This window comes from Lissotriton vulgaris, chromosome 9, assembly GCF_964263255.1.
Source record: "Lissotriton vulgaris chromosome 9, aLisVul1.2, whole genome shotgun sequence".
In the NCBI taxonomy this organism is placed as follows: domain Eukaryota; kingdom Metazoa; phylum Chordata; class Amphibia; order Caudata; family Salamandridae; genus Lissotriton; species Lissotriton vulgaris.
In genome coordinates this window covers 1,109,164,065-1,109,177,576 of record NC_141697.1, presented here as the reverse complement: position 1 = coordinate 1,109,177,576, position 13,512 = coordinate 1,109,164,065, and the positions used below count along the sequence as shown (strand labels likewise).

The 13,512-nt window shown below is 41.6% G+C and overlaps 1 protein-coding gene across 12 annotated transcripts in view; it reads left to right on the top strand.

Moving 5' to 3' along the window:
• Positions 1 to 13,512, top strand: part of MAGI1 (membrane associated guanylate kinase, WW and PDZ domain containing 1) — a 1,125,105-nt gene that overhangs the window by 919,991 nt on the left and 191,602 nt on the right. For all 12 annotated transcript variants that reach the window (XM_086939094.1, XM_086939091.1, XM_086939093.1 and 9 more), the window contains 2 exons: positions 8,126 to 8,183; positions 12,052 to 12,146. In XM_086939094.1, coding sequence (XP_086795220.1) covers positions 8,126 to 8,183; positions 12,052 to 12,146 — 153 coding nt within the window. The remainder of the gene's footprint in view (positions 1 to 8,125; positions 8,184 to 12,051; positions 12,147 to 13,512) is intronic.

Sequence of the window (13,512 nt, the reverse complement as noted above, 5' to 3'; positions counted from 1 at the left end):
TCCACGGCCATGGAGGTGTCCAGCGATGCGGCGTTGCTAGGGCGGTATGACCGTGCCCTGTGGGACTCCCTGCAACAGTTCCCGGAACTTCAGCCACGAGACAAGAGGGAGGACTTCAAAGAGATACTCAAAGAGGGGATGCTGGTTTCAAACCAGGTCATCAGCGTGGCTGCGGATGTCTCTTTTGGCTGCCCATGGGTACTGTCATGGGATCAACCAGCGGCGCCATGCTTGGCTCAGGCTCACATCACTCAAGCCGGAGGCCCAACAGCGGGTGGCCAATCTGCCCTTTTCCGGGGAAACCCTGTTCGGAAAGCATGCCGATGATGAGATGGCCCGCATGAAGGCAGAGGCAGAGACCCTGACGGCTGTGGGCTTGGAGAAGCCCAAAGAAAAGAAGGCCTACTGCCCGTTCCAGAGACGGTTCGGTGCACAGGGAAGAGGACGAGGGCAGTCTTCGGGACAGCAGCAGCAACAACAGCAGCAGTTCCGGAGACCCTTCCAGAAGCGCCAGAAGGGTAGAGGGGGACAGCAGTCCTCTACAGCGAACAAGGGCCCGGCCGGGTCTCGACCCTGAGCGGTTACTTCCCCTACATCCGTTACCCGCTCCGGTGGGGGAAGCGTTCAATCTTTTCTAGCAGAGTGTAGAAAAATTACTCAGGACAAGTGGGTGCTGAATATTGTTTGCAATGGATACAGTCTTCGGTTCACCAGCCCGCCTCCATCAATTCCTCCGGTCAGCTCGCAGTTTCACCTGCTCGAGCTCCAGGCGGAGGCCAATATCCTGCTAAGGAAAACGGCGATAGAAGACGTACCTCTGTCTCAAAGAGGAAGAGGTCTGTACTCCCGGTTCTTCCTGGTTCGCAAGAAGGACAAGAACGAGTTCAGGCCCATTCTGGACTTGCGACAGGCAAACAAGTGGATTTGCAGAGAAAACTTTTGCATGCTTTTGTTGCATCAGATTTATCCTATGTTGCAACAGGGAGACTGGCTACGTGCAATAGACCTACAGGATGCGTACTTCCATGTGCCCATTGCACACAAACACAGGAAGTTCCTGCGATTTCAAGTCGGCACCAATCATTATCAATCCGCAGTACTGCCATTCGGGCTGAAGTCTGCGCCCAGAACATTCTCGAAGTGCATGGCAGTGGTAGCAGCACACCTAAGGAAGAACAAGGTGTTTGTCTACCCATACCTGGACGATTGATTGATCAAGGCCTCCTCCTTCTCGGAAGCTCAGACACACTTCCAGAAGACGTGCGTTCTCTCGAACAAGCTGGGGTTGCACATCAACATGTCCAAGTCGGTCCCGACTCCGGTCCAGTGCATTCAGTACTTGGGAACCACCATCAATACGCTGTCAGCAAGCGTCTCTCCTTCGGAGGAGCGACGATTATCACTCCTTCGGAAGGCTCAGGCACTTATGACCACTCCATCTACAACAGTGAGTACGGTGTCTTCTCTTCTGGGATCGATGGCCTCTTGTATCTTCCTAATGCCACACGCACATGAGACTGTTGCAGGAGTGCTTGGAGGATCAGTGGGATCAGAGGAGAGGGTCTTGGGACGACAAGATACGACTGTCTCTGCATGCTCTTCAGTCTCTGAAGTGGTGGTGTTCGGCGGAGAATCTCCTCAGAGGGGTTCCCTTCCACAAGGACATTCCCACTCAGACTATCGTGACGGATGCTTCTCCACGGTTGGGGGGCGTACTCCGGAGACCTACAGATTCAAGGAACGTGGTCCCCGATGGAGTCCACGTATCACATCAATTTCCTGGAACTCAGAGCTGTTCACTTGGCACTGAAGGCCTTTCATCCGTCCTTCCAGACCAACTCTCTGCTTGTACAGACGGACAATACAACCACGATGTATTACCTCAACAAGCAGGGGGGCTCGAGATCACGCACTCCGTCGCAGGAGGCACTGGCTTCTGGCCAGAGGACTGACGATAACGGCTACCCATCTGCCAGGTGTGCAGAATGTTCAGGCGGACACACTGAGCAGACTGATTCAGGAAAACCACGAATGGGTCATAAACAACGAAGTACTAGGAGAAGTATTTGCAAGGTGGAGGACTCCAGACGTAGATCTGTTCGCCACCGCCGAAAACAGCAAATGCCGAAACTTCGCCTCCAGGTACTACCAGCAGGGGACGCTGGGGAATGCGTTATGGATCAACTGGTTGAACAGCTTTCTGTACGCTTTTCCACCCATTCCCCTGAATCTGGCGGTGCTCATCAAGCTGTCCCAGTCCAGGGCACGGATTATCCTGATTGCCCCGGAATGGCCCAGGCAGTGGTGGTTCACGGACCTGCTTCACCGGTCTCTCCTTCCACACATACGGCTGCTGTGCAGGCCGGACCTTCTCACAAAGTTCGGGGGGCAGATGTTGGACCCCAACCTCTCATCTTTGAGTTTGGCGGCATGACTCCTGAGATAGTGCAATATGGCCATTTGACTCTACCAGAAGATTGCATGGACATACTGAAGGAGGCTAAGCGACCTTCCACTCGGACTTCCTATGCTTACAAGTGGAAGAGGTTCTGTATCTGGTGCAAGTCCAAGAACTATGACCCAACGATGTCCAAGGAAGACATCATCCTTCCTTACCTTCTACATTTGGCGCAGTCTGGCCTTTATGTTCATTCTATTAAGGTTCATCTCGCTGCATTGACTGCCTACAGGAAATGCCCTTCACAGACTTCCTTCTTCCAGATCCCTGTGATCAAAGATTTTTTGGAAGGCTTGAAAAAAGTGTTCCCTCCTGTCCGGCTTCCTTCACCTTCATGGGAATTGAATGTGGTGCTGTCCAGATTGATGAAGGAGCCTTTTGAAGCTATTCATAAGGCTTCGTTGCAGCACCTGTCCTGGAAGGCGGCGTTCCTCGTGGCCATTACATCGGCCCGCAGGGTGAGTGAAATTCAGGCGTTGTGTTGCCAAGAACCTTCTACTGTATTTCATGCTGCTAAGGTTGTTATGCGTACTCACCCTAAATTTCTTCCCAAAGTTATTTCTGATTTTCATGTCAACCAGACCATAACTTTGCCTACGTTTTTTTTCAGAATCCTTCTTCTCCAGCGGAAAGGTCTTTACATTCCCTGGATGTTAGGAGGGTGTTGAAATGTTATCTGGAAAAGACCAAAGATATTCGTAGGTAAATTATTTATCAATTATGGATCAGTCGGGACCGGTCTTGCTACCTCTTAACAGTCCATCTCTAGGTGGATTGTGTCCTGCATACAACTGTGTTACCAAAAGGCTAATAAGACCTTAGGGGGTAAACCTAAGGCTCATTCCACCAGGGGCAGCTTTGCTCCGTAATGTTCCCATTGCAGAAATCTGCAAGGCGGCCACTTGGAAGTCGGTCCATACCTTTGCTAAGCATTACTGTCTGGACACTGATGCTAGGGCAGACGCTCAGGTTGGGCAGGCTTCGCTGTGAAATCTGTTCGCACAATAGTGGTGTTATTTCTCGTTTCTCCACCGCCGCTTTGGTGTGGGGATGGGCTTGCCATTCTATTCACTCGATTATGACTATACACAGAGATCCCCTACTACAGAAGGAGTAGTTTCTGTCCTGTAACTCCAGTTCTGTAGTAGGGGTATCTCTGTTATAGTCATAAGCGTCCGCCCTCCTCCCCGGTGGAGAGAGATATTCATGTAAGGAATGCTACAGGTCTGGCGTGTTACGCCTTTAAAAAGAACTGAAAGTAAAAGGGACCTGCAGTGCATTCTGGGATACTGTGAAGTTCTGGAAAGTTCTCTTAAAGGCACAGTATCCTGTTCTGAGCCACATAATGGCAGCCTATGGTGCTTGTCTGTCCAGGTCTTCCTCTCTATCATTCCAGAGGGGTTTTGCTGCTGAGGCAAGGGAAATATGGACAGACTTTGCTGTTTGTGGATTTTTGGTGGAATTTCTAGTTGAAGTACTGGACCGTGTAGCCTGGTTTTGCAGGCTGCATTATCTGTCTTTAATTCTCTATTAAGTGTCTGTGCAGTTCTGCATTTTTTCGACACCTTAAGAGATTATTTTTGATTGCTCCGGGGTCCACGCACATGGGCCAGACTATTCACTAGATTATGACTATAACCGAGATACCCCTACTACAGAACTGGAGTTACAGGACAGAAACCTCCTTTTGCATTCTAGCACTATTGTAAATGGTGGATATTTTTCTGTTTTTCACGATAGCTGAAGGACTCAGTTAGACATATTTCTAAATATCTTAATTTGTACCTGGTCCTTTTTTGTTTGATTAAAATGCATAGAAGTGAAGAACTTCTCCTGAAGCAATATTTGATCTTCATTTGCTAGAAGCCCATCTCCGGCATGACTGCCCATTTCCTCGAACCACTGCATCTGTTTCCGAAGAGTTTTAGGTATAGTTGTGGGTTATCTATCTCATCACTATGCCCAAGGATTTCTTGCTTTTTTTTATACCTGAAATAGATTGTCTATCTTTTACCTTGTACAGTTGTCTCTGGTTTGACGCTTGATTGACTGTTATATCCGTCATGAGCATAGTAAGTCTGTTTCCTGAGCCGGCCAGTGACCATTTCCCAATGTTGTCAGTTAATCTCGAAATGAGGTCCTTTTATTGATTAGCACTTTTTGTCATATCTTGTTTGTTTTTTGCCCAACTGTGTCATCTCTTTTCTGGAGTGTGTATCTCGTGCCTTTTCCTGGTGGGCAGTCATGCTCTGGCCCTTTCCTATTGGGCAGTCATTGTCTGGCCCTTTCCTTTTGGATGTTCTCACCTTTACATTCTCTTCCAGATGCTCCTCACTGGTGTCCCTCTTGCTTGCCCTTCCACCTATACAGCAAAGTGGACCTCTATCTTTGGGCATCTTCATTACGCCAATTAGAGTGTCTTTCACTTCTTCCTCCTTCCAGTATGGTGTCTTTGCTGCCTGGTCCATCTGTTTCCCCATTGGGGTGTATCTATCTGTTACCTACCCTCTGTTCTGACTGTGTTTATCAATTTGTGCTCACGTATTTCTTCATACACACTTGTAAAATATCGTTCACTTATCTTAACCTTTTGCTTTGTCTCGTGCATGACCCTCATAACTAACACACACTGCTGTGGCGGTCTGCTCTCCCTTCTCTTCAATGGATGATGTGATCGGTCTGCTGTATCCTACTTTTCTACAATTGACTGTGACTACCCTCTTCAATGTGCCTTGACTTGTCTGCTGTTCTCTTCATCACCCTGTGTTTGTGAGGAACCTGATGCCTTCCTTCCCTAATGTGTGTTTGCATGTTTCTTCTCTGCCCAATATGTCAATTCTACGATTATCCCTTTGTGAGCATTTTCTTTATTTCCTTGTAAAATTCACTTCTTCCTCCTTTAATAGATATGCAATCCATCTACCTATGAAGATGTTTCCCTTTGCTTATTTGCACCAGTTATAATATGAGTTAATGAATCCGCATAACGTGCACTTGGACTGAGACCCCAGTATCTTTAATTGCTTTTATTATTCTCAAAATAGGACATTCATGAATTGCACAGCTCCTGTGAAGGAATGGGTTAATTTGTAAGGAGTTTAACATTTTGCTTACTGTGCTGGGAGACCTAAACTGGCAGATACCATATTTGACTTAAACACTGATTATGCATGTAACCATGTAGAAAGTAAAGGGCCTATCCAGTTCTTGGTGTGAATTTTAGATTACTTTCATGTATCTTGTGCTTTTAGGAGTTGAACTTGAGTGGTCCCTATGTTAATAGTATTTAAGAATTATTTTTGATCCACCTGTTGGACAAGGAGAAATTAAATTGATGATGCTAGATACTGCATTGTGAAATGTGTTTAGAGAGGTACAGGGAAATGTGCACACGGGCACAGCGGCCAGCTCAATGGTCTTATTAATAACTAGGTGATTGATGTTTCAGTAGCATGATTATTTAAAGGCCTGAGAATCTGCCCGGTTGAGAATTTACTCTAAAAGCATTGACAAAAGGACAAACGTTCCATCCATAAAAATGGACCCTGCTATAAAATGAGGCTATCGATGGATAGAGTAAAGGATAGCTATGGGCTCAATCATGGATTGGCTTGCTCTGATTTTCGTAAAACAAAAATAAGTGGCCTTTGAGATTCTAATAAAACGTATCATGGAGGTTTCCATTGTACAAATGTAACTCTCAGAAAGAACAGAGCTGATGAGATATCACTAGAACATTTTTGGAACGCTCTGGAGGATCAGAAGGTATGGATGATTGAATTTTGCCAAACAAGTATTGGATTGTGCAAAAGATAAGGGAAGGCCAGTATCTTCCTTCATACCTGCCAGGGTAAGATCTACAAGCATACATAAGACTGTACTTCATACTGAATGGAGCTGTTGAAGGGGTTCCCCCACCAGCTCCCAGAAAGAAATGAGCACTGAATGAAGATCTGTACAGCAGCACTGTTTCACTGATCACTGTGATTAGATCACCTCTCTCCAAACATGGACCGAATGGCTTTTAAAATAGGTCCATCACAAATTGAGTAGAGCTCAATTCGTACATAGTGACTTCTCCTATTTAGTAGAAAATAACTAGTGTAAACAGCCTGGTCAAATTATGGTAAATTCTAAACTTCCTTCTTAGAAAGCCCCTGCCAAGCCCTCATACCCTCTCCAACAGGAGAAATGCTGTATTGCTTTAGACTGCCGCAGGCAAGGGTCAAGCAATATTACTTTGCGGTACTGCTCAGCAGAGATCCTTAAAAGCAGTTGAAAATCAGCCTTCCCCAGCCTATTAAGTTCGTCAAGATCTGCTTAGTGTTCTACCCCTAAGAAATAAGCCATTACAAAGGATGCCTTTGCCTCTCTGATGATAGAATAGCAGTGCGCATTTGGTATAACATGTTAAAGAAAATAAATAAATTGAGATAACTTTTCATATAAAATGCTGAATATATCTGGTTGTTTAAATGCAAGAATAAAGCTTTCTCAATGTCTAATTTGAGTGAAAAAGACCTATACTTTTGAAGACTATCCTCAAGACAAGTTAAAAGGAAGGTAGAGGCGCAAAGAGGTTTCAGGATTAGCTACAGGTTTGAATACACTAGAATATCTCATATGTATTTATATTTCCCCCTCACATGCTCCCCAACCATCTCATGGTGACACGGATAATCAATTGCTTCTTATTTTGACTGTTATATGCTCTGTTCATGCTGCATATGTTTATTTTATAATCTTATCTTAAATAAGCCACAAACTTTGTGCACACATTTTCAGTTTTTGTTCTAGTGAATTGAGTAGATTTCCATCAAATATAGTTAATAATATTGAGTGAAGTAAACAGCCTCCTATTTACCTTCAAAGTATCTGGCAACCAGTTTAGTGCTCTTGACATTTTTATTTTGTCCCTTTGATATTCCAGCTTAGGTCATCTAGGTGTTTTCACACTACCTCTTTTTCATTATGGCATCTTTGGATTTTTAGCACAAATGAGAGAATCTAATTGCAAATAGGAGTATTAGCACATGCTGATTTCTATGGCATTGTGTACAGTTGGAGTGCTTTTTTAAGTTCAGAGTTTGCAATGGTAATATAAAAGTGATGATACTTATACATCATTCTACTTAGGACCTCAAATAATCTCAGCATATGCATTAGGACTGACCTTTGCTGCTCCAATTTCGAAGAGGAATGAAGACTCGCACCTAAGATATCCCACCAATAATATCTTAACTTTCTCTTTGCATTTTACTGTACTGTGCTCCACGGCTTTTTGTCTTGGATTACACTATGTAAATATTGCATGCATACATGTATTAAGAAAGAATTAAGAAATGAATGTTGATCATGTGTGATTCTACAAAGGGAAAATTCCCAAGAAAACTTTAGTGTTTTCATTTTCTCACTTTGAAGATCCTTGTGGACATTTGCTTGCAGTACAAAACGATCTCAAAATGTTACAATTTTGAAATTATTTGTCTTTTGAAGATTGGAATTGACACATGTTATTAATCCCAACATATAGTTTGGGGAAAAATAGACTGTGTTGCTTCCAATAATATGATTCTGATTTGGGAATGTATTGCTGGACACAAAAACATCACTATTTAGAATGAGAATCACCTCTTTAAAACTACAATTTTTTTGTTTAATTTTTAGAGTTGCCGACAGGATGGGAAAAGATTGAAGACCCGGTATATGGTGTCTACTATGTAGAGTAAGTTTAATGTTTCTGGTTTCATTTTGTCATATTTGTGAGACCAAGTCTTGTAACGGTTCTTATTTTTGTAAAATGGGAAAGAAAATGTTCTTTTCTTGATATTGCAATGTCCTGTTTGCATCTGTATGTATTTGAAAATTTGGTGCTGACTCAGTGTGTTTGATATTTGGCCACTTCACGGCACGTCTGCTCCATACTGATAATATAATTGTTTAGTGTGGAGAGATACAGATTCACCAATGAGAATGTGGGCTCTAAAAAACGTATTGTTTGATTTACGAATAGGAGCTGACAAAATATTTGCTTTGCAGCATTTCAGTGTCCAAATTATAGGACTGTAATACTAGTGTCTCCAAAATTGTGTAAAACACTCTTGGGAAATGAGATAATTACTTGTGGTAAGGCACTCCAATTGAAGAGGCTGGATCGAGCTTGTGCAGGAGAGAGTTGCATGAAAGCAGGTAGAGTTGCTGGTGTTCCGTAGCCTTGCTAGGCTGTTATGAATACAGATGTTTCAACATTTCTGAGCACAGACAAAGGGCTGGAGATAAGGAGAGTCCGAGGAAACTCTAATTGTGACAGTCCATTTCTTGCTGAGGTGAAAGAAGCGTATGGACTTATGTATACCTTGCCATAATTACCCTTCTTGACTCATGCAAAAGTTTGCTCTGGCAGGTAACTAAACTATTCTTTCTTACTAACTTCCTGCATACCCAGTGTCCTTTCCTAAGTAAGCCCCAAGCAGAACCACACTTGTGTTCATCCCGTCTTCCAAGTAAGTGGTGGCGAAACTTGTGACAATATGGTGACATTTTAAAGGGTGCTTTTAAGTTTTGCTTCTAGATTCCTATAATAAAAAGATTGGCCAACAGTTGCTCAAAACTTCGAAAGAGGGTGAATCCCTCTTTCGAATAGGTTGGGAATATTACCAGTTTTTTATTGTGATGTATTACTTAATAGCACTAACTAAATCTGTTCCATCTGCTTATTTCCCATTATCTGGGGTTAACGAACTGAAACCATGGTCAAAGTGGTGGTTGTGCTGCATTTGAGAGACCATTTTGTGACTTGAATGTGGATTCAACTCACCTGTTTTGTCACACAGTGTCCCCTGTTCTATCTCTAGCAAACAGGTAGATTATGATGAGTAGACAAAGACTATTGCAGTTTATTCTAGAGAATTTTCCTCTGCATTTGTCAAGGAAATGTCCAAGGTTGTTCTGAAGTAAGAATATTTTGTACAGTTTTTGGGAAGGAACCCTGGGTCTTTCAATACAAGCTCTGTGTTATTTCTGTTGGCCACCACATTCCTATCGAACTGCTGCTCAAAAGATGAGAAGACGCTTCGTGCGAGGTCCGATTAATTCGAAATTCAGATCCAAGTGAATATTCCCTTTTGAAAAAACCAAACCAGGTGCCCCTGCGCTGAGGTCGACGGAGTGCCTCCAGTAGGCTGTTGGTTACACGATGGAACCCAATTAAGGAGACGGGCTGCCCCTTATTTTGCAGGGATGACTGAATCTCTCTGAGCACAAGACGCCAGAGGTGGAGCTTGTGCATGTAGTGTCTACCTATTCAACTTGTATTCGTCTCTACTTCATTGGGAGCTGGTCTGAGCCCCAGGGAGAAGTCTTTTTAACAGTGGAATCCCGTTTGGGACCTTGAAGGCTGTACACAGGCCATTGGTTGTTTTTTCCTCATGAAGACCCTAATGGATGTTTTTCAACTTGCACAAGTTTAGAAGGGTCGAAACGATGACGCTCTTTCAAGAAGCGTTTGTCCAGCATTGACCATTAAAGTTATAAACAATAATTATTTAGGTCATCCTGAGGCAGTATTGTGTCACGCTCTGTTTATATGTTAATGTTTGTGATGTGAATAATTTATGTATGTATTGTATATTGATGATTGATGCATTTGCTTCTTTGTAAATGGTCAAGTTATTGTGTGTATATGTCCTGTGTTTCATAATTTGATTATGATATATCTTTGATAAAATACACGATTCTATAAACAAAAAAATAAGTATATTTCCAAAAAACACAATTAGTTCAAAAACAAACTTTATTCGTATATGTTCAGTTGATTCTTTTGGTGAGAACATTTATTGTAATCTTATGATTTGGGGATTCAAAAATATAAATTTATAGCGTGTGTTGTGGCAGAACCACTGTTTGTTTACTGGCTCAAAGGATGATAGCACACAAACTCTGTAGAGATTCCAAGGTCATGTACTGAATTCGGCCCCTAGGAAAGAACAAAGCATGGAAAAGATGGTCCACAGAGTGTTAAAAAATAAAAATACAATTTGGAATACACATCTTGCAGCCAAGGTTATTTCAAAACTGTGATTTGAATACTAACTATGCACCTAAACAGCTACGGTTCCCTTCGCATGACTAAAATCTGATATGTTGAATGAGAACACTCTGTGTGTGGCACCTTCCTGAGCCCTGAGATTACCTGGCAGGTTTCCTATCTGGCTAGACTAATTTTATTAAGTTTGGTACTTAATTTTATCATCTATGATCTTCAAACGTGAACCCTGATTCCGGTAGATCGCTTTGCCTCAGGTCTTGAAGGGGAATCTTATGAAAATCTTGATCTACTCTTTCAAGCTGAGAAGTGTTCGGGGCTACTACCTGTGTTGAGAGTGTATTAATTTGCCTTCTTCGTAGGAGCTGCACTTCTGGCCTGAAGTATGCAGCCTGTCAGATAGAAAAGCACTCTTCCAAATAGTAATTAGTTGTGCTAAAAATGACTGCCTTTCATTACCGGGAAATACTAAACAATTTTTAGCCTCTTTTTCTGCTTGGTAATGTTTAGTGTTTTAGCTGAATATGCTCAGTTTGTAGAACAACATCAGGCTCCTTTCAGTGAAGGGCACCCCATAGCTTTTCTCAAACTGCAGGTCTTCGAATTGAGAAATTAAGCTGTGCAATGTAGTATAGTGATGTACAGTTTTTGGGAAGGAATCCTGTGTCTTTCAATACAAGGTCCGTGTTATGTCTGTTGGCCACCACATTTCTTTCTAACTGATGCTCAAAGGATGATAGCACACAAACTCTGTAGATAAGAGGTTCCAATGTCATGTTCTGAATCAGCCCCTAGGGAAGAACACAACATGGAAAGGATGGTCCCCAGAGTGTTAAAAAAAAATACAATTTGGAATACACATATCTTGCAGGCAAGGTTATTTCAAAACTGTGATTTGAATACTAACTATGCAGTATGTCGTGGTCTCAAAAACATAATATTTTTATAAAACTCAAGAAAGAATGCTAAATGTGACTGCCACGGGGTAAAGAGAAGGTCTGCAATTGGAGGATGTAAAGATTGGCAGAACTAGCAATGTTTTAATAAACTGAAACTGAACAGCTCTTTTTTTTGTAATCAGAAGTGCAAACATTAAGGGCCTGCCTTTATCTATAATTCGGAATTTTGAAGTGTTAAATGGTTAAACTTTTTAGAAGGTATTCATAAGGGCATCTCCATACATTCTAATTCACATGCCAAATACCTTAAGATTGTTTTAGACATCTTAGATTGTCTGCTTTTAGAATGTGATTCGATGGTATTAGTCTGGATTTTTTGAATACAAGTCCGGATGCGTGACAAAGTCTGGAGAAGAAACAATGGATTAGACCAATGTCATTCCCCATTCAAGTTTGTTTTTTCTTCTCTGGTACAAGGGGTGGGATCTATGTATGTTATTCATAATGTTTTCTGGAACAATCACCATCATCCTTACTTGAAGCTTCACTTCACCACGCTTCTGTTGTTTCTGCACTTGGTGGCAGGTTGTCATGTCTTAAGGTTTCTGGCTTTGTGTTTTATTTCAATGCAATATTTATTTTTCTAACAGCCATGTAAACAGGAAGACACAGTATGAAAACCCAGTCCTCGAAGCACGAAGGAAGAAACAGCTTGAGATGCAGCAGCAGAATCCGCAACCAGAAGGTAAGCACTCAGTGTGCACATAAGGCCACATATTCCCTTAGTATAAACATTTAACCTTCTGACTCTATTCTGTTATGTGGCACAGCGGCGATCTCACGGTATATTGAAGTTGCTTTCTCCTGGAAACAATAATTAACACTACTGGATCTATGTTACCACTACTTCAAAGTAAATATATAGGATACAACTGTTTCTATGAGAGGTTGGTTAAATAGCATTTGTTTCTTTTGGCGATAAGGGCTTAAGGTTAAGGTAAGGTTCATTTAAGTTCACCTTTAGAGCTTGGCTTGCTGCAGCAACTATGCTAATGTTCATTTTTAGTTAATGTAATCAAAATTAATTTAGCAATAGAATTAGTTATTTTTAAGGTTAGGTGATGGTGTATTGTTTAATTTAAAGTGGGTTGAGAATTTAAATTCGCACTAGAATTATTTTAAGGTATCTTTTTTAAATTAAAACAAATTATTTTGGAAAAGTTTAAGTATCAGGATTATGCGAAAGCCAATAGTTAAATGAAATGGTATTTGATTTATAGGTAAGTTAGCAATTTGGATTAAGTTACGGATTAATTCAATTACATATACTTTCAATTAAACGTAAATTTAGATTATAGTGCATTTGATATAGTGGCGAAATGTACTTATAGTCCAGGTAGTAGCGCCAGCGCAGCTTTACATCCAGCTGTTAACAAACTGTCAGCCTCACTTGTATTGCTCTGTTACCTCATCAAAATGGATAGGTCAATTTTAAAGGGTTTTGCTGTATGACTGTGAAGAACATTATACAATTGAAGAAATTGACCATTTAGTCTCAGTTTTTAGAGTACATCGGTTTATACTTTTTGAATTAAAGAATTTTTTTTAACTTTAAATTCCCTTTACCCTTCTGTTAAAATGTGGGAACATGGTCCAATTCCTATAAACTACAACACAAAAGGGAAAGCAAAATAGCACAATCACAGTTTTTCCTGCGGATCCTGGCATTGTCAAGTGTAGCTATAAGTGGACCATTGAGGTTTGGTCAAAAGCAGCTATGCAGCACTATCTAATAATATTATGCAACTTTTTTAGCACACATAATTAGAATGGGTCACTATTACAACATATTTTGAGTGGCCAAATGTGTGGGCCACTCAAAATATTTAATTGAAAGTATATGTAATTGAATTAATCCGTAACTTAATCCCAATTGCTAACAAATTTAGATGGAATTCAGCTACAAGACGTTCCTCAGTATGCACCCAAACCTCATCACCCATGTTTAATCAAGTCAACAATGCTTAACACCTTCCAAACAATGCAACTTCCCTTTGGTAGATTTTCAATTACTGTGTGCTCCATACACTTTTTAATTAAATATATTGTTT